Genomic DNA, 18,897 nt, shown 5'->3' with positions numbered 1-18,897 from the left:
CCTGATGCCTCAGAAATGCAGGAAGCTGAAAGGCTTGGCTCAGGGACTTGTATGGCTTCCCAGCGTTGGCTAGCCTCCAAATTCCCATCTACCCTGCTGTGCAAATTCCACGGATCAATGTTCAGGGGCAGGCGGAGTTCCCCTGGCCTGCCTACCTATAACCTTGTCTGCCCTCTGTTTAGAAGGATGGCTGATTGACTGTCTGCTTTTGAGGCCTTGACGCAAAGAGGATTAGCAGTCAGCCAGGCCTTGATTTTAAAATATTTTTTAAAAATCAGATCACCGTGTTGCTTACTTTTTCTTTTACCAGTAAGCATGGTTATGATTGTGCCTTTTTGCAGTCTTTTGGACTGTGCCTCTCTGTGGAGTTTATGATGAGAGCAGAAGATAAAACGAGCCCCGCCGCTAACTTGGACTCTTCTTGGCAATCCGGGTCTTCATAGAAATCCAGAGATTTATAACGCTGACAAACTGCATTAGCTGCCTCGTGAGCAAATTGGATGGGACTTTGCTTGGCCTTTCCGTGGGGTTTTTGTTTGTTTGTTTGTTTCATACCATCGTGGCTTCTTTGGTTCTGAGCAGCTCAGGACTCTCCTGTGTGTGCACAGTTACAAAACACTTGCTGGGGTTACAGAAGGGTGATTAAGCAAAAATTGTTGATTTGGGGGTTTGGAATGGGGATATCTTCTTGATATGGAAATTGGCCTGAAGCATTAAAAGAACAGGCTTTATTTCTGGTGGTGCCTATTTTGTAGACGGATACCCCTTATCCCAGAGATCAAGTGGGCACAGGTTGTTGGGTGCTTCGGCCAGAAATTGAAAGCATACCTCTTCATGCAGACTTTGCCTGATTATTGTTACCTGCTCCTGGCATTTCTGGGTGTTATTGCAACTAATGTTATGCTGTTTTACAGATAGTGTCTTTATTGTTCGGTGTGGGTTTGTTGGTTATTCTATGTGGATTTTTTTTAAATCAAAGGTAAGGTAAAGGTAAAGGGACCCCTGACCATTAGGTCCAGTCATGACCGACTCTGGGGTTGCGGTGCTCATCTCGCTTTACTGGCCGAGGGAGCCGGCGAACAGCTTCTGGGTCATGTGGCCAGCATGACTAAGCCACTTCTGGCAAACCAGAGCAGCGCACGGAAACGCCGTTTACCATCCCGCCAGAGCGGTATCTATTTATCTACTTGCACTTTGACGTGCTTTTGAACTGCTAGGTTGGCAGGAGCAGGGACTGAGCAACGGGAGCTCACCCCGTCGCGGAGATTCGAACTGCCGACCTTCTGGTCAGCAAGTCCTAGGCTCTGTGGTTTAACCCACAGTGCCACCCCTGTCCCTATCAAAGGTAGTGTACCAATAATTTTCATAAATATGTTTTTATGATGGTGATGGGAGTACTGATTCAGGAGAGTGGAGGAAACAACTGCCTCTAGCAGCCATTCCCAACTTGCTGCCTCCAAGTCAGTGCCTCAAATTTCAACTCCTTTCAGCTTCTGCTAGCACAGCTGTGCTAGCTGAAGCCAATGGGAGTTTGTAGCCTGAAACATCTGGAGGACACCAGCTTGGAGAAGGCTTCTCTACAGGAAATGCATGTTCTCATCCAGGAGATGTTGAAATGTCAGTAGTCACCTGAGTTTAAAAGGATTGCAGTGAGCGGATTGCGTTGGCAGGGGAGAAACGTTTTCCTTGCCCTCATTTCCATCACTTGGATTTGTGTTGCTGCTCTCTTTTGAGGGGAAGGCAGTCGGCAGTTTGACTTCTGTATTCGGGGTCAAGAACAATCCAAAAGCACAAACTTTAAGGTTGGGAAACCCATTGCTACTGTCCTTGCTACATGCCTGCTTGCCTAATCATGCTTTGGACATGCCACCAGGCTGCTATAAAAACCCAAATAGAAAACGAATTCAAAAGCCAGGCACTTGAGCTTCCCAGGTGGTTTGTGTGACTAATTTGATCAATGTTCAAACACAAACACACACAAAATCCTATGCAGTCTGCTGCTGTACAGCCCCCTTATGTGTGGTGTTTCTTTGGTCTCCTCTCACCTTGTCTCCAATGGAATGTGTGATGCAGGAGCTGTAGCACACACTTTGCACCAGTGATTCCTACATGGTGGGGCAAGACCCACTTTTGGCACAAATGACCTTTAGACTAGTCATTAAGCCAAACCTGGTTGTCCATGCAGAGTTCCACCAGATTCTGACTTCATCAATCCCTTGACGAGCCTATAAAGTTGTCAACGACCGGACTCAGGAATGTCAGGAATGTAAATGTCATAAAGTCCAGCAATCCTAATGCATGCTCAGCATTTATTAATCATCAGACACCATTACTAGGAATCGTACCTCCTTACTAGGTTCAACTGGCTCTGGTCCTCCACGTTGGTTTCTTTCTACATCTGTACAGCAGATGCCACCAATCCTTGATGTTCCCAGAAATCATCTGATTGTGTTGAGTACTGCCAGTTTTAATTCTGTTTCTCCAACACTTCCAACGAATTAGAGCATTTCTCATCTTTTTCATTCATTTCCGAAGCGGCTTCCCTGCCATATGCCATATTGTTCATTTGGTGAGAGTTCAATAGCCCACATTTATCCTCATCATTTTAAATTTCTCGAGACACCTTTCTCAGGACGTCTCAGAGCAACTTCCACAAATATAAGATATACAGGATTTAAAACAAGGTGGTAAAAACACCAGTCATCCATATACAGTAGTAATAAATTCACCCCAGCTCATAGAAAAGTAATGCAGATAACATCAGCAGAAATAGCAACAGCATCATAGCTCATCAGATGCCTGAGAGAAGACTTCTCACCCATGATTTCTATAAACACAAGGGGCCTTATGGCTTCCCCTACTGCCAGTAGAAATATAATGTTAGTATTTGCTCAAAGCAACACATAGTATATTGGGGAGCTAAGGCCTGGTAACCGCTCCCTTTTGGATGATGGCAATGTTGCCAGTTGGTGCCCTCACTCTAATGCATAATGTGCAGCTAGGTACATCAGATACAGACAACTCCTTTGTAGAAACTCCCTCAGTTCTAGGCCTTCACCACCACAGCAGTCCCAGAGGCAGCAGGAAACAAGCCAGCCCTGCTCATCTAGACAACTTTATTCTATATTTCTAAGCTGACAGAAGGAACTGTGCAACATAGCTTTATTAATTCCTTCAGCAGAGTATTAGCTAATTGAAAAGAGATCTCCATGTGGAGACAACTGCTTTAACCAGCTTCCAAATTGGTGTCATGATGCCTCGTGGTGTTGCTGTGTTGCACCTAAAACCAGACCCTTGGCCCAAGGGTAAAATATTGAAGAATGGATTATACTTACCCCAATCAGGACATTCTGAGCAATTACTTTTCCAAGAAGAGATGTATTGCCACTTTCTTTAAAACACTTGGAACATCACCCTCCCTCGGTGATGCATTAACAACCTCTGGCGACCCATCGGTCCTTCCCAGCCTTGCCGTCCTAATCAGCTGGGATGAATAAGGGTCAAACACACACATAGTTGGCTGCACTCCAACAAGAATCTTGTCCGCATTCTCAGGCGAAACAAGCTGAAAGATATGAATAGAAACCTGATAACAGAGAGCAATAAATACCACCGGCACACTTTGTAAACAGCCAAAGCCGGAAGAGATGCAAGCCGTTATCTGGGAAGTGCTTTGCAGGCTGGTCATAGCAAACTTCCTAAGTTCTGTGTGTTCCTTAGTCTTCCTCCTTGGATTCTGTACCTGGGTTCAGTGGTGGGATTTAGAGTCACGTGGAGCAGGGCAGCAAGGCTGTAATCCTCCCCATCCGCTAAAATAATGAATTGGGAGACTACAGCTCCCATCTTTCCTTGCCATTGGCCATACTCAATGGGAGTTGTAGTCTAAAGACTGAAAGGCACCACCATATTGGCTACACTTGAGTTGGACCATCTAGTCAAACCCAGTAGTAGCATCATCATCATCTATAAAATTGATAGAAACAGGAAGTGACGCCATATTGAGTGGAGCAGGGAATGGAGTGGGAGGGATAGAGCGAAGAAATGTGTTAGATCTGAACTTCCAGTAACACACTGAAACACTGTACTGCAAGGAATGTCCATTGGGAATTCGGGGCTCTTTGTGATGATCCTGGTATTTTGGGGGCAGTTGGAGGGTATGCGAAATATTTCAGAGTGTGGAATATTACAAGTATTTCAAGGTTTAATATGTGCACACAGAGAGTTGTCATGTTTGTGAGCAAGACGTTTGAGACAATTACTGCATTGCCGAAACCAGGGTGGGCGAAGGCTGGGCTTCATGTTTTTTCCTGTTTATGACAACATAAAATTCTTCGTGTAATTTGTAATCTCGGAAGAAGGAAACTGCAGGGAGTGGGGAGCATCCTTGTTTTTTACTTATGGATACCGCATTGACACCCAGTAATAAATCATTGTGCTTCTTGAGCTGACATAATCTAGCATACTCTCTCGAGAATGTTTCCAGGCTTGCCTGTTTTGCTGTAGCACAAGGGTGGCTCCTTGTGACTTCCAGCCAATTCAGTAAAGGGAATAGAAGTTCACAAGAAAGATGGGTGAAGTAATGTTCATATTATTTTAATTCAGCCTTCGCCAACCCGGTGTCCTCCAGGCGGTTTTGGACTACAACTCCCATCATCCCTTGATATTGGCCATTCTGGCGGGGGCCGGTGGAAGTTGTAGTCTTCTGCATCCTTTCTATCAACCATTTACAGATAGGTAGCCATGTTGGTCTGCCATAGTCAAAACAAAAAAAATTCCTTCCAGTAGCACCTTAAAGACCAACTAAGTTCTTGGTATGAGCTTTCGTGTGCATGCACACTGTGTATCTGAAGAAGTGTGCATGCACACGAAAGCTCATACCAAGAACTAACTTAGTTGGTCTTTAAGGTGCTACTGGAAGGAATTTTTTTGTATCAACCATTTACAGAGTCATAGACTATGCCAAGTTAACTGACATGAAATCTGGGGATAACCTCTGAGCATGCAAATCTGAGCACTGTAAAGTATGCCAAGCAACCCAATATCAGATGTGATAATACTGTAGCTATTTTTTTTTTTTTAAGGCATGAATCAGGTTGGAGGGAGGGAGGCTAAGGGACTTGGTGTACTGTTCTATTGTAATACGGTAAATGTGAAAGGCCCTAATCAACCATGGATAAAAAGTAAAAAAATATACATGCTCACTTAATAACACACGCAAACAAACCCAGGAAATTGTAGTTGGGAGAAGCTGCTGATATAATGTCAGGGACTGGGTGGACGAAGAGGAGTGAAGGGAGACACCAGTCGGGGAACCCCCAAGGGAAACCCTAGAGGAGGAAGGCTCAAAGCCAGGGGATTGGTGGTGGGACACTGAGGAGAAGTCGGAGGAAGAGGATTGGGAGAAGGTGCTGAAGGGGCAACAGGGTTTAGTGAGCAGGAAGAGCTGGTGAATGGGAGCAGTTCAGACTCCAAGGCTGAAGCAGAGGAGGGGGCTTAAGAGGCTGCTGAAGAAGCCAGGGACTCTCCCGCTCCTGCTGTGAAAAGCTCCCTCCCCGGTCTCTAAGAACACGCAGAATAATGAGGACGGCAGAACAGAGACCAGAGGTGTGCAGACGCAGGTTGAAACTGCTTGGGAAACATCCAGGAGAGGAGGAGCCTTAGAAAGAATGGAAGGTGGGAGCCTTCAGTCCTGGCAACTGCTCCACAGGGGCAAGACTTGCTGGGAAGTGTTGCCGTTTCCTTGAATAAAGACAGAGATATCCCCCTGTGGCTGTGGAGGCAGACGTTTGGGGCTTCTATACTGCCTTTTATGGTGTACCCTGACTGGGATGGAGGAGGTGCCTCTGTGGTGGCTGGAGGCGGGTGGGGAGAAACAAGTGATGGAAGGGGACTGCATATTTCACTGGAAAGTCCCTTAATTTTGGAGGGTATTTTAAGCCCAGTGATGAATGTAAATGAAATGTCTCTCTGGGACTCCACAATGTTCTCTGCGTATTCGCAGCTGACCTCGGAAGGGACAGAGCACTAGTAGAGCTAAGGGATCATTTAGGCACCGTGAGAGCAGAAGTAGCATCATGTCTCTCATCTGTAAAATGGGAGTAATAATCCCCTACAACACAGACTGTTGTGTGGGCCAGCACAGTTAAAAACTGTGAAGTGTTGTGCAATCTAAAACTGCTGTATAAATAATTAGCTACAATCACAGTCCTAGCTCAGAATAGATTGCTTTTTCCTCTCTCTTTTCTCCGTTCTCAGTTTTACCATTGAAAAGGGGACCTTGCAATTTGTCAGGCAACTGGAAGATTAATAGGATCTTCTGCCCACAGTTATGTTGCTTTCACTCCTTATCTCATTAGCCGGGGTTGCCCTTGGTGTAGGGGGGTATAAAAAGGCAGGGAATTTTTGATATCTGTAACCCATCTGGAAGCCACTGAAGATATTGACACTGCTGGGTCTTTGGCTGCATAGAAGACTTCAGGAATGGCAATCGTGAGAATTTTCCCGACGAGAGGTTACGAAAGAGCTTGAGCAACCAAAGTTCGGCAAACTGCAATTTCTGTAAGCCATTGGATCGTCCTGAAACATTCTGCCTTTTCCAGTATAATGTCTTTGGACTTAGTAACCCCACGGAGGGAGGCATTCCAAGAATGCTTTGTTGGTGTGTGTGTCATCCACGTGGATTTTCCATGGGGCAACCTTTAAAGGGGAGAGGAGCCATAGTTCAGGAGCACTCACCTTGGATGGAGAACAGCCCAGCCTCAATCTCTTTCATCTCCAGTCTATCAGGTAGCAAGCAGGGCTTGGAAATGCTTCTACCTGAAATCTCCCAGAGTTACTTTCAATCTGTGCAAACAGTGCTGTGCTTGAGATCAACCAGTTAGTCTAATAAACTAAGGCAGTTTTGCATGCCAAATTCCTGCTGGCATCAGCTTACAGGATTGTCCACATATTTCTACAGACTCCTTCCCCTCTGCAGTCTGCAGCAGCGTTCTGTGGTGGCCCTCAGACTGTGAGAGAACAAGCCTCAACTCTGAGCCCCCAACTGCAGATTCCTACCTGTGTATAATAATGCTCTCTTATTTAAGAAACAGTCACGCTGCCTCTATTAACATCCAGGTAAAGAGCAGAAGGACAAGGAGCAATACTGCCAGCCGCCCCTGAGCTGGAAGGGGCTTGATTCAATGTGATGCACGGCTCAGGTGAAAAACCAAACAGAATACCCGGTGAATTCCTATAACTTTTCAAGGAACTGCTGGTTGCAAACTTGCCACTCATTTGAGCACAGGAATATCTCCACACAGTCACAGGAAATCAGCTGGCAGGTGTATCAAAAACGCAGTTCATTGTCCATATACCCACCGCCCTGCTCCATGAGGAAAAACAACATTTAGTCCTCTTTTAACTAGTACATTGCTCCTTCCCGGGATTAAATAGGAGCCTGGCCAAACATGCTTCAGTTAGTTTCAAACCTCCCTTGTCAACAAAAATATTGTACAGACAAGTTCAGATGTAGCTGTGACTGGTGGCCAGGTGGTACTTAAATTCCAAACCAGCTCAAGATTCGAATGCCTTGCGGGGAGAGGAACATGACTGAGCAGAGATAAGGAGAGCTGCCATTAGAATAAAATAAAAAAGTGAAGTGGAAGCTATGCTTATCGAGACCCTTGGCTAGTCATTTGATTGTGATGTATTACATTTATTAGTCGAACGCACGCCAGCAATTTGGTGGTCCGTTCTTGCCTTAGACCTTCGTAGAAAATGAATGAATGAATGAATGCATGCGTGGTGCTGGAAACCATAGCTGATGTCTCCAGGACGGTTGTGAAACTGTAGCAACACAGCTCCCCCATGTGCGTATGATGACAGATGTGAAGCTGTGAGGAATGCTAGATTTGAAAGGGAATCCTGGGTTCAAATATCCGCTGAGCTTTTTTAACCAGCTGTCTGCCTCTGCCGAAACTTCTTCACTGGACTGTTATTTTAAAAGAATAACAACTCCACGTTGCCCAGGGATCAAATTAGACCTGCTTGATCAAGCTGCAGTGTTCAGCTGATGGCTTATTCATATAAGAAGTGTTTGCATGACCCACACCACTTTTATTTTGGGGGCACCTTAGGGCAAGATGCTCTCAGTGGACCTCCCACTGGTGTTCCCACCTATTCCTTGTCACTACGGCCCATTTGCTACATCTCCCTCTGGCCCCAGCCTGCCCCACCTTCCAGAGAAAAACAAGCAAATATTTATTTTCCTTCTCATCATTCCTCTCCCTGGTTGTTCACTTAGAAAGTGCAGGTGAATAGGTAGTTAGAGCAGCAAGAGCAGGAGACTCCAGGAATTGGCAGAGGGCCTTCCCACTTTGCCATGGGCCTTGGCAGACGCCCAGCCGTGCCAAACTCTTGACACCAGCCTTGTGTTTAACAATTGCTCTGCCTAAAGAGCCTCTTGTACGTATAGACTCACAAGACCTGTCTTGGCAAATCAGGCCAGCTCATTTCCAAAAGAGAACAGTTAAATGCATCTGGAAGCTTTTAAGGAAGATTGTGTACATCACCCAGAGAGCTCTGGCTCCGGGGAGACTCAGAAATGCCGCAAACAAAAGTCTTTCCTTACTGTGCTTCCTGAATGCCTGGTGTTCACAGGTATGCTACCTCCGTATGGGAAGGTTTAATTTAGCTGCCATGGCTAATAATAACCATCGGTAGCTCTGTCGTTCATGAATTTGTCTCGTCTCTCTCCCCCCCCCCCCCCCGCTTTTAAAGCCATCTAGGAGCTAACCAACCAGTCAGGACCTCAAACTCTCAAGGCATTACCGTAGACCTACAAAATGGATGATTAGCAGTGGGTGTGTTGAGGCTGCACATGGTGCTCTTATAATCCCTTGGGAAAGTGTCTCCACCTGGCTGGATCTAAAAGCAGCCATTGAATCCCTTTTAGCAGAGTTTTCTATAACGTAGGTGCGAGGAGAAATATGAACAAGTGGGCCCTTCAGGAAAGTGTTAGTGTGGAATGCATTCCAGTCAGCCAGCCATGCCATTCTTCAGAATGTTCTCTTCTATTTCCCCTCCTACTGGACATTTTTATACAACCCTGCCCCCAACAGCTGCTTTGGGGTTTCCCCACCTTCTAGTTTGTTTGTTTTTGAATACCTGGCTCTGTGTGTGTGTGTGTGTGTGTGTGTGTGTGTGTGTGTGTGTGTTTCTGTAAACTTCAAGGTTCACCCAAGCCTTCTATTCTACTTCCCACTTGTATGTGGGTGGTACCATTTGGCTGCATCGAGGCATCAGCACTCGTAGCTGAACATCAGAAACCAAAAGGATGATACAGCTTGAGCCAAAGGGTTTCCAAAGAATTGTAGAGTCGGAAGGGGCATGCAATGCAGGAATCTTTCACCCGGCGTGCGGCTTGAACCCACATCCCTGAGATTAAGAGCCTTGTGCTCTTAATGCCAATTTGGCCCAATTTAAGACTAGGTATATAGCATTTGTGTGAGCTCTGCTTGCCAAATGGTCTTGCACGAGTCCCAGTCCATCAGCTCTAAGCCCCCTAACTATGAATGGTACTATAAATTAGCTTTGTTGCTGGATTGTTGAGGATTGATAAATTATGGACTCTGAAGCACTCTGAACACCAGAAAATAGGATTGAAATTGTTTAGACCTTGGCTACACACCTAGATCCACTTCTGTGGGAGGAAGCCTCATTGAACTCAGTTGAGATCAGTAAATATAAGTTTGCGCTTTCTGTTCCTTTGTTAATAGTTCCGTTTCCTTTACTCTCTTTGACATTACATTGTAGGGGGGTGGGGAGAGAAAAGCAGAGGCAAAAGGAGAGGCTAGTTCTTGGCCTGCTGGAAAAATACTATGAATTCCTAGCATTCTTTTCCTTTTTAACAACATGTTTACTTTTAATCACCATGTTATTTAGGATTAACACAAGTAATTGCTTCAAGCTCATTTAAGTTTGAATTTAGTGAAAGCAAACTACCTCCTGCAGACTGAAGGAGACCTTTTCCCCACAAACAAAGAAATGTATTCATCTGCAAGAAGCAGTAGCAGCAGAAATCCTTAAAAGCACTAGCAACAACCTATTTAGCTGCAGAGTGAGTATGTTGCATTTTAGAGAAATGCCATCAATAATGAAAAAATACTTTGGCTTCACTGTGTACTTAACAATCAGTTTATGATCTGATTTAGAATCCTTAAGAACTGACCTGGAACAAGCACAATGCTGTGTTTAAAGTACAAAGATATGTATAATTTAATTGAGCAAGAGTTACTAACTTCTTTGGTAAAATGATGGCAGAACTAAAGTAAGTCTAACAATGCAATGCTATACAGGTCTATTTATAAACCGCACTGAGTTCAATGGAACTTACTCCCAGGTAATACGTGTGTATAAAACTGCAGCCTCAAAAGCCAATGCTGAACATGTTTAGTTGAAAGGAAGCCCTCTAATGCTAATAAGTTTAGTGAGACTAACTTTTCTTAGAAATTGCTTCCTATAGCCATCTAAAATTCTATAGCATCTCCTGCTTCTCTAAATCAACACACCATATTAAAAATGAAATTAGGTAAATATTTCTTTATTAAATGATTAATTTCATAAATAAATTCTCTTAATTCATTGAATATAAAATTAAATCATTTACAACTTATTCCAGTATTAGGGATTTTTTTTCCTCCAAAAAAACAAAAAAGCTACATTTTGATAAATAAAATATTCAGCTTTAAAAAGAACCGATTTCTGTTTGTGGGCATGAAATATATAGCTGGTGCCTATAGCTGCCATAGGCGAGGACTCCAAAAGTGCCCACCTTAGGAAGGAATGTAACCTCGAACAAGAGTTTGGAACAACAACTAAAGCATGATATTATGTTGAACAGTAAGAAAATGAAGGTTTTCATAACCGGAACAAACGGACAAAGTATAAACAGATCAGTTACAAACAGAAATCGGTCATCATGAAAGTGCTCCAAAATGAAGCAATAAGATTGCTCCAGTACTATGAAGCTTTAAGTATGCTCAAACTGTTGCATTAGTATCCAGTTGCACAGTGCATTTTTTGTGTGTCTGTGTTGCCCTCCAATGGACAAACGCACCACTTCCGTAAGAGTTCATTTCTCCACTGTTACTTCAAAAAACAAAACAAAAAATGGGAGCAAGCCTTCCGCTCAAGCCTGCACAAGTCACAACCTAGTCCCTAAATTTGTGGATGTCATTGAATAGCCGGTAATTAGGATAGGCCTCGTTTGCATGGGGGCAGTTGTAGTTGCATCTGCAAGACTGGATCATCATGACGTTCTTAGTGAAGGTCTCTCCGTCGTCGCAGCGGAAACGGATCTTGACAGTCCTGGTCTGCTGAGGCGTGCAGCATCTGCTGTCTACACATGAGCCGCAGTACTTGGGCCGGTACTTCTTTACGCTGGAGCAACCTGCGTAAGTGAACTTGACTGGCTCTTGGGACTTCTTGGTCTTAGTGCATTTCTTCCCCTTCTGGAAGGAAGAGATCAACAGCGTAAGTTAGGTTGCAATTCCAGCCAAAAGGCTCCCTCCACCCAAAAACGACCTGGGAATTGTGGGACCGTAAAGGGGGCTGTGTTGTTTTTACCTTTAAGGAGTCGTAGCTGGGTTGCCCGCAGGGTCTCACTTCACATATCCTGGTCTCTTTGACTAGTCTGCAGTCAGGATTATCGTTGGTGACTCGGGTGGAGACGCCCGTCCCACAGGTCTTTGAGCACTGGGACCACGAGGTTGTCTGCACAATGCACTTTGGGTTCTCAAAGAAGTGAGTGCGTGGCTCAGATTCAAAGACTTTTAAAAAAAGGAGGGGGGAGAGAGAAAACAACAGTATAAATTTCTCATTCTTACGAGCTCTTTGTTTCTCTTCTCATCAACATGCATAGCAAAACACTGTAGACAGATAATCCCCCCACACTAAAGAATTTCCAGTGGTAATCCCCCCTCCCCCTCCCTGGCAGAAGAACAACATGACCCTGGTCATCTTAAAACTCACCGGGTAACATTTTCAGCCCTCCTTTCACGATGGCTATGAGCTCATTGTTCCTGGTTAGCTCTCCTTCGGAAGCATCCTGACCAAACTCTTTGTCCATGAAACCTTGCAGGTCATCCAGGTTATCTTTGGAGTCATCACAGACCCATTCCTCGCAGCACTGGCCAGGGACTTTCACTAGCCTTGGGTTAGGGCAGCCCAAGTTAGGAAGGGAGAGTTCTTGGGGGCACAGCGGGATACAGCCAACCGCTCCATCGATGCATGTGCACTGGTGCTTGCAGTTGGGCTGGAAACTTTCTCCGTTCTGGTAGATTTTGGAGTTGTACTCACAGGGTCTCCCTTCTGATTGTGCTGCAAAGATTAGGAAAGAGGACAGAATTGTAAATGGGGGCTCAGTCTGCTGAAGCAGGGTGTGTGTTCCCCCCCCCCTTTCTTTCTGCTCTGTTAAATTCGATTTATGGTAAAGTTCCCTGCAATCCCCAAGAGCTCTAGGCTAGAACAATAAGTTAGTCAGGAATCACTTTTCCTTATGCGCTGTTAGTGCAGCCCAGACATAGTGAATTGCATTCCAGACTGTTGAAGTCATATGCCCTTTTGCCAATCTACCAACAACAAAGCATAACCATACATGGACTGAAAATTACTAAACTTCACCACTACAAGGACTGGTTGGTAATATATATATTTATATATATATACACTTAAAAGGGAGCCAAAGCCACAAGCTTTTTACCTCTGCAGATCCCCTTCGGAGCTGTGGAGCTGGCGCCGAAATTGCATTCCAGTCCCTTGGTGTGATCGCAAGGCTGCGTCTTGCTGCAGTCCTCGTTGAGCTGTTTAGCACAGACTTTGCAACATCCACAACCGTCCAGGACCAGACCGACTCCTGGGGCACATCTGGGGACCTCCAGGGGGCATTGGCAAGCAGCTGGGCAAGAAGAAGAAAGCACCTGGGGAGGAGAGACGGATAAAAAGTTTCGTGAGACACAAACAGGTACAACTGAGCGAAGCAGGAAACAGTCTGCCTCCCTGCCATAAATGCAGACCAAAAACACAGGCACGTCACCTTTGATCATTGCCACTTCAGAGCTCAAGTTCCTTATATTTCTATGAACTGGCAAGAATACATTCTGCTCCCTTCCCTCACAACAGGCGTGCCGGCTGCCTCTGCCTTCTCCCAACTTAAGTATATGCCTCCCCAAAGCCACACTATATCTTTTTTTAAAAAAAAAACCATTCTGCCCACAGCAGACCAGAGAAGGCAAGAATCCACAGCAAATGAGAAAGAAACGTCCACACCTACCCTGTTTACTAACTGAAGGAGTGCAAAAGCCAGGACGAAACAGCTGCTTCTCTGAGAGTTCATCTTCGGTTCCCTTTTTTTTAAGGCGAAGGATTTCTGGTCTCTTTTCTCCCTTCTTCAGCCAGAAGCAAACTTGAACAGAGAGAGAGAGAGAGAGAGAGAGAGGGAAAGTAGGACCTAAACGATTTCTCGGTGTTTGTCTGAGCGAAGTGGCGGTGACTTTTTTTTTTTGTTTTAAAAAGAGAGTCGCGAGTCCTGGAAAGCCTCGGGGGCTCGCCTTGCTTCTCTGCGGGAAAGGCGGAGAGGAGGACCCGGCTGCTTTCTCTTGGCTCCCTCTGCTGCTCGTGGCGCCGCGCACTTTCCCGGGGATCCCTGTGCCGTCTGAGGAGGCTCCGAGAGGGAGCAGCCTTATATAGTGTGCAGGCGCCGCGTGCTGCAGCTGCACTGACGTTGAGCGTTCCAGAATTCTAAAGCACCAGGAATTGTAAGGCATCTCAGGAATGTTTCCTTGGCGCGGTTTGCATCCAAGCTCCGCCCTGTCTAAGCTGCACTTTTTCCCCCTCGCCGTCTCACAAGCAAGAAAACAGGTTCTCCCTCCCCTCCCCTTTCCAACGCTTTTAAACAATCGCGGAGTTATAGATTGTAATATCGCAACACGCACGCCTCTCTTTTTGGGGGGTGGGTGGGTGGGTGGTAGAAAATATTTTGCTTGGCTATAAAGATTTCTTCTCTTTGCCACCCTCCCCCCCCCCCGAAACTTTCCCCATTTGCAGCCTAGGAAACAAGCGCGTTAGACATATTGTCCCGGTGTGTTTGCTAAATAGTTTATATGCTATTGAAGATTAAAGAGGAGGGGGGTTGAGGGGGAGGGGGAAGAGGCATGCAAATTTCTTAAGACATTCGGATTTGATCCAATAGTGGGATGAAAAGGTGTATCCCTTAACTAAGACCCAGATTGCGTCGTTTAAATTTTTATTTTTATTTTTTTGAATGGGGCATGGGCAAAAGAAATTACTCCCCGTTGTTTGGACCGGTTCCAGGGAGCGGGGGGGGGGTGTGCTCATGTGCCCTTAAGTTTTTGGGTTATGGATTATTATTTTTACCTTCGGTTACCTTGATCTCGGAACCTCCGTTTCCGCTATTTGAGGTCATATCAAGCAGAACGTCGTCTCCAGCAGCTCCCTCGCCCTGCAGCTATTAATTAACTTTTCTGGGTTTAATTGGCACATTTCGATGGCTCGAAAAGCAGCTAGCCAGACCTCCACGCTGCAAATATTTCCAGCTTTTCAGGGGAAAGGTTCGGCTTTTCTTATCTCTCTACCTTTTAAGCCGATAATCTTTAAACTTGGGATGTTGCTGCAAGAATTTCGGGACGCTGAGAGTAAACGCACACACACACACCCTTTCTAAAGGTCCCTTTTATGATTCTTGATTCTTGGTCCGTCTTGAAGGGGGCTGTGATTGTGTGTGTGTGTGAAATCTGCTTCAATAAAAGCAAAATTGAAAGTGGTTCCTATGGAACAATGAACTCTCCGTGACCTTCCCCTCTAGCGTGGAATGATAAGCAATTAGAATAAAACAGCGCCTACCCTGCACGTCCCGGCTTAGCAGTATTCAAATGATGTTTTTGTTTTTTGTTTTTTTACTATAATGTAGAGAATGTTTTGAAAGCTATACAGATGATAAACCATATATTGCAATACACCTACGGCGTTCTGTTCAAAATGCGTAAGAAATAAATAAATCCGAATGTTCCTTACTGGCGCTTTAATTACGCGAAAGGCAAACAGTTTGGTGAACGTGGGCTCCCATAATAAGTCATTTAAAAGCGATGGCGGGCCTTCAGAACACGCCTTCCTTTACAAGCCTGTTGTTTATGGGTTTTGGGGGTTTGTTTGTTTGCTTATAGTATTTTCCTCTTCGGTTAAGTTTCTTTCCTAATGCATCTTCTCTGATTTTAGGATTTGGGTTTTTTTATTATTATTATCGTGAGGGCACGACGACGACACAGAGGTGTTCCTAGCTTCTGTTGTGGCGTCTTTCAACCCTCCTTCATCGCCGTAAGTATTTCCAGATGGCGATTCAGACACCAGACGTAACAATATTTCCATATTTGGTCGAGCAGTAGTCCGCATTTTCCACATTTTTCTGCACTGTTACCCAACCACAAAGCATTCTTGACAGCTTCAGATGTTGTTAAATATAGACTTCACTTTTGTTCCCAGGGCAGGAAATTCTTCGGAATTCTTGGTGGGGTGTTTTTCTTCTCCTCTCTACACCCCCCTTTTCTCCCCCCCCCCCCATCCTTCACGCAATCTACCTATTATGGTTTAGGAGGAATTGTATTGTGGCTTTGCTGGCCTGTTAGTGACAAATACATAACTTAGAAGAAATATCCCTTGCTGGATATCTTATTCCCCTGGGGAGGGGGGGGGGGTTGTTGCTGCGCTTAACTTTTAATAAAGCAACTATCGATTCCGTCCGCGCCGTCTGATTTCCAACCACAGAAACGTGCTGCTCCCAAGCAGAGAGACCATGTAGCAGTGGGGGGCGGGGGGGAGGGAGGGAGAGAGGGGTTGTTGGAGGCGATGCGAAGGGGGGGAAAGAAATGTGATCGACCTGGCCGCCTCCCATGGCCATACGGGTTGTGTCTTATATGCGCTATTCGACGCACAGAGGGTGGCCCGTGGCGGGGAGGGGAGCGGACCCCTCGCCAGCCCCGCTGCTGCTTTGGAGCAGGGCAAACCCAGACGGCTCGTCGCCGGGTCCGCACACAGGGAGGCGTTTCAGAGGGGCTGGGAGCGTGTTTCCAGGGTAAGTTGTTGCTGCTCCTGGGTCCTAATTGGAGGGGGGGTGGGGGGGTGCGAGTGTGAGTCTAAGTGAGAAGTTGGGGGCAATGTTCGAGGAATAATAAGCAGCTTTGTTAAATCCTGCAGGGAACTTCAGAAATGACAGAGTGGCTGTTGTTGTTAGGTGTTTTTTTTCCAAGGGAAAAGGGGTTGGGTGTCTCTGCAGCCAGGGGGGTTGAACCAATATAATGGAGCCCTGTGTCCTCTGGGGGGGGGGGAAGGCGGGTTGAAGCACCAGCTTGCAGAAGCAGTTTCCACGCACATATACGGTTTCTCTCCCCTTCGACTAAAGGACTACACATGTAGCTCAGTTGGTACAGCATGAGGCTCTTAATCTCAAGGCCGTGGGTTCGAGCCCCATATTGCTGGGGGATTGGACTCTCGGTGGTCCTCATCGTCCCTTCCGGCTCTTTCAAATATGGGAGTATTTTCTGACTAGCTCTAGACACCTCCCCCCCCCCCTCAAAAAAAGGAGGAGGAATAAACACGGGTTGGGGTAGTATAAAAGACCCGTCTTTTTGTGCATCCTTCAGGAGGGAATTCTCCATCCCTCTCTCCCCGTCCCATCAGAAGACAATATGAGGTAACCATCTGTCTGAAAAGGAATTGAGTCCAGGGTTAACGACGATTGCGTTCCCCAGGGACTGTTCACCGGAAAGGGAGAAAACTTGTTTCAGTAGCTCGTGGCTTCCCCCCCACCCAAAAAAAAAAAAAACCCACGCCTGTCGTAGCCGATGGGAGGGGTGCGTGGGGGTCGGAGAGGAGCCGAGGTGTGTAGTGGCGCCGCCTCCCATTTGCTTCTCGTCGGATGTCAGGCAGAAAGTGCTGAGTGGGGCAGCCAGGGAAGCTGCCTCGTCACTGTTCGGGAGAGTGGGGTTTCCCCCCACCCCACCCCTCTCTCTCTCTCTTTGCCCTCTGCAGCCGGGGTGGTGGGATCGGATCCCTTCCCTTGCTGCCTGGCCTTTGCTTTGGGAAACCGACGTAGCAGAGGTGGGGGCTTGGGGTGGATGGAGAGAGAGAGAGGAGATAATTGCCAAAGTGATTTCCGGCGCGAGCTAAACAAACTCCCGAGGTTTCCAACCCCGATCCATATTTGGTGAAAGTCTTGAGGAGTGTCGTCATCCGCTAGCCACCCCCCACCCCGCAGGAGGAGGACGATGATGTAGCTGAAAGGGTAGGCGTAAGGCGCGTCCGGCTCTCCTTTTAGCAAGGCGAGCTCATTTGGGGTCGCTGACCCTGCAACGTTCCAGAGATCCGGATCACTCGGGAATCTCTGGGCACGTGTCCCGAGCCTTTCCTAGAGAGGGGTTTTTCCTCCCTTCCGCGCCGTCGAAGATCCTCCCCGCGTGCGCTCTGCCTCGCTTTGCTAAGCCAACAGCAAACCGGCTTAAGGACTTGGTACCCCGGGGCCCTTCCTGCAGGGGACATAGGAACCAACTCCTAGAGGACGAGGTCCTTTTGCCGCACTCACCCCACCCAATAAAATATTCGAAGGGTGGGGCAAAGTTAATAGTAGGCTGTGTGTGTGTGTGTGTGTGTGTGTGTGTGTGTGTGATATCAATTAATGTGGAGGATGGATTACCTGAGGCCTCCCCCCCGAATATTTATTAAAGTTGGCATCCTTGGCAGGGGGTGCTTGGGGTGGGGGGGAGAGGGAGAGATAGATGAGCCATGCAGGCATCTTCGGCTGGATTTGGCAGTCCTTACTGGCCAGAGGTGGGTGGCTAGGAGTGTGGTAGTTTAACTTCCTTTCTTAAGGTTAAGTGAAAAGGCATAGATTCTAAAATTGCCAGACTGGCTTCACATGCGACCAAGAGGAGGCGCATGGGAGCATCGCTATAGATAAGGTCACTGGCCAAGCGGTGGCCAACCTGAGAGGTGCATCTGGGGAAGCCTTGCAATATTACGGAGGGTGCTAAGGCCTGTTTCCAGGGCCGTATACAACCGCAGAGAATCCGAGAGTAGGCCCCAGTATTTTCTCTGTGGCACTTTGGTGCACCTCTCTTAGATCATTTGGTTGCCAGCACAATCTATTTGTTGGCTCTGTTCAATCCATAGAGCAGCACTTTCCAAGCCTTTTACTGAAGTCTGGCCTGAGACTCTTACCTGCACATCCTATTCATTTGCTTAAGAACTGGGAAGCTGCATTCCCGGAAGCTGGTGCAGTCCTACGTGCGCAGTGGCACATGGGTCCTTTCGCCCACATCTGCTAGCCTGGCGCTCTACCCTCAAGGTTTCCTTTCGATGCTCTTTTGCCACGTCTGCACAATCCATTTTCCCCAGAGTATCCTGGGAACTGTGGGTTGTTGTGGGTGCTTGGAATTGTAGCGCTGTTAACTCGTTTCATATTGTCTCCTGTGAGCATCTGTTGCAACACTGTGTCAAGGTCACTGTAACTGCAGAAATGACTGCATGGTGCACCAAGGTATAGACCCTCTAGTGCTGTGAAAATATGTCCCTAGGTCCTGATTGGCTACAGGAAATACAGGCCTTTTTGTAATAAAAGATGGTATCTGGCTTTGGTTTCAAGGCCCCCAGTTGCAAAACCCACATGTGCCTGGATACAGCTTGTCGGTTCAGTAGCTAATCTTAATGATTAGTTAGTATTAGGGTGGGAGCAATCTAGTTCTGTTACTTTCTATTCTGTACCTGACTTCCCAAAATCAACTCTACACTGCTGGCCCTTTTTCAATTGCCCTTTCTTGGTCCTGGGTTTATAACCTCCTTAATGAAGCA

At 46.6% G+C, this 18,897-nt stretch overlaps 2 protein-coding genes across 5 annotated transcripts in view; one reads left to right on the top strand and one right to left on the bottom strand.

The window, feature by feature from the left end:
- Positions 1–10,566: 10,566 nt before the first annotated feature.
- On the bottom strand, positions 10,567–14,681 carry CCN1 (cellular communication network factor 1). The gene is made up of 5 exons (XM_083743516.1): positions 13,313–14,681; positions 12,743–12,959; positions 12,013–12,360; positions 11,608–11,810; positions 10,567–11,492 (listed from the first exon to the last, which is right to left on the bottom strand). The coding sequence occupies exons 1-5, from the start codon at positions 13,373–13,375 to the stop codon at positions 11,193–11,195; spliced, it is 1,131 nt and encodes a 376-aa protein (XP_083599642.1). The 5' UTR covers positions 13,376–14,681; the 3' UTR covers positions 10,567–11,192.
- A 597-nt stretch (positions 14,682–15,278) lies between these two features.
- Positions 15,279–18,897, top strand: part of DDAH1 (dimethylarginine dimethylaminohydrolase 1) — a 125,574-nt gene continuing 121,955 nt past the window's right edge. Inside the window, exon 1 of one of the 4 annotated variants that reach the window (XM_083743564.1) lies at positions 15,279–15,372. The gene's annotated coding sequence lies outside the window, so the exon portion shown is untranslated. Of the gene's footprint in view, positions 15,373–15,804; positions 16,127–18,897 lie in introns of those variants that run through there. The other 3 variants (XM_083743563.1, XM_083743566.1, XM_083743565.1) reach the window with 3 other exon arrangements.

Source organism: Podarcis gaigeae (genome assembly GCF_964106915.1).
Source record: "Podarcis gaigeae genome assembly, chromosome: 6".
Lineage (NCBI taxonomy): Eukaryota > Metazoa > Chordata > Lepidosauria > Squamata > Lacertidae > Podarcis > Podarcis gaigeae.
Note: the sequence above shows the minus strand (reverse complement) of the source record. Positions and strands in the feature narration are given on the sequence as shown.

Coding starts and splice junctions, on each gene's coding strand:
- CCN1 (XM_083743516.1), bottom strand. CDS start 13,375: ATGAACTCTCAGAGAAGCAGCTGTTTCGTCCTGGCTTTTGCACTCCTT. Junction 12,361..12,742: donor TCCGAAGGGGATCTGCAGAG/GTAAAAAGCTTG, acceptor TAATCTTTGCAG/CACAATCAGAAGGGAGACCC. Junction 11,493..11,607: donor CCAGCTACGACTCCTTAAAG/GTAAAAACAACA, acceptor TCTTCCTTCCAG/AAGGGGAAGAAATGCACTAA.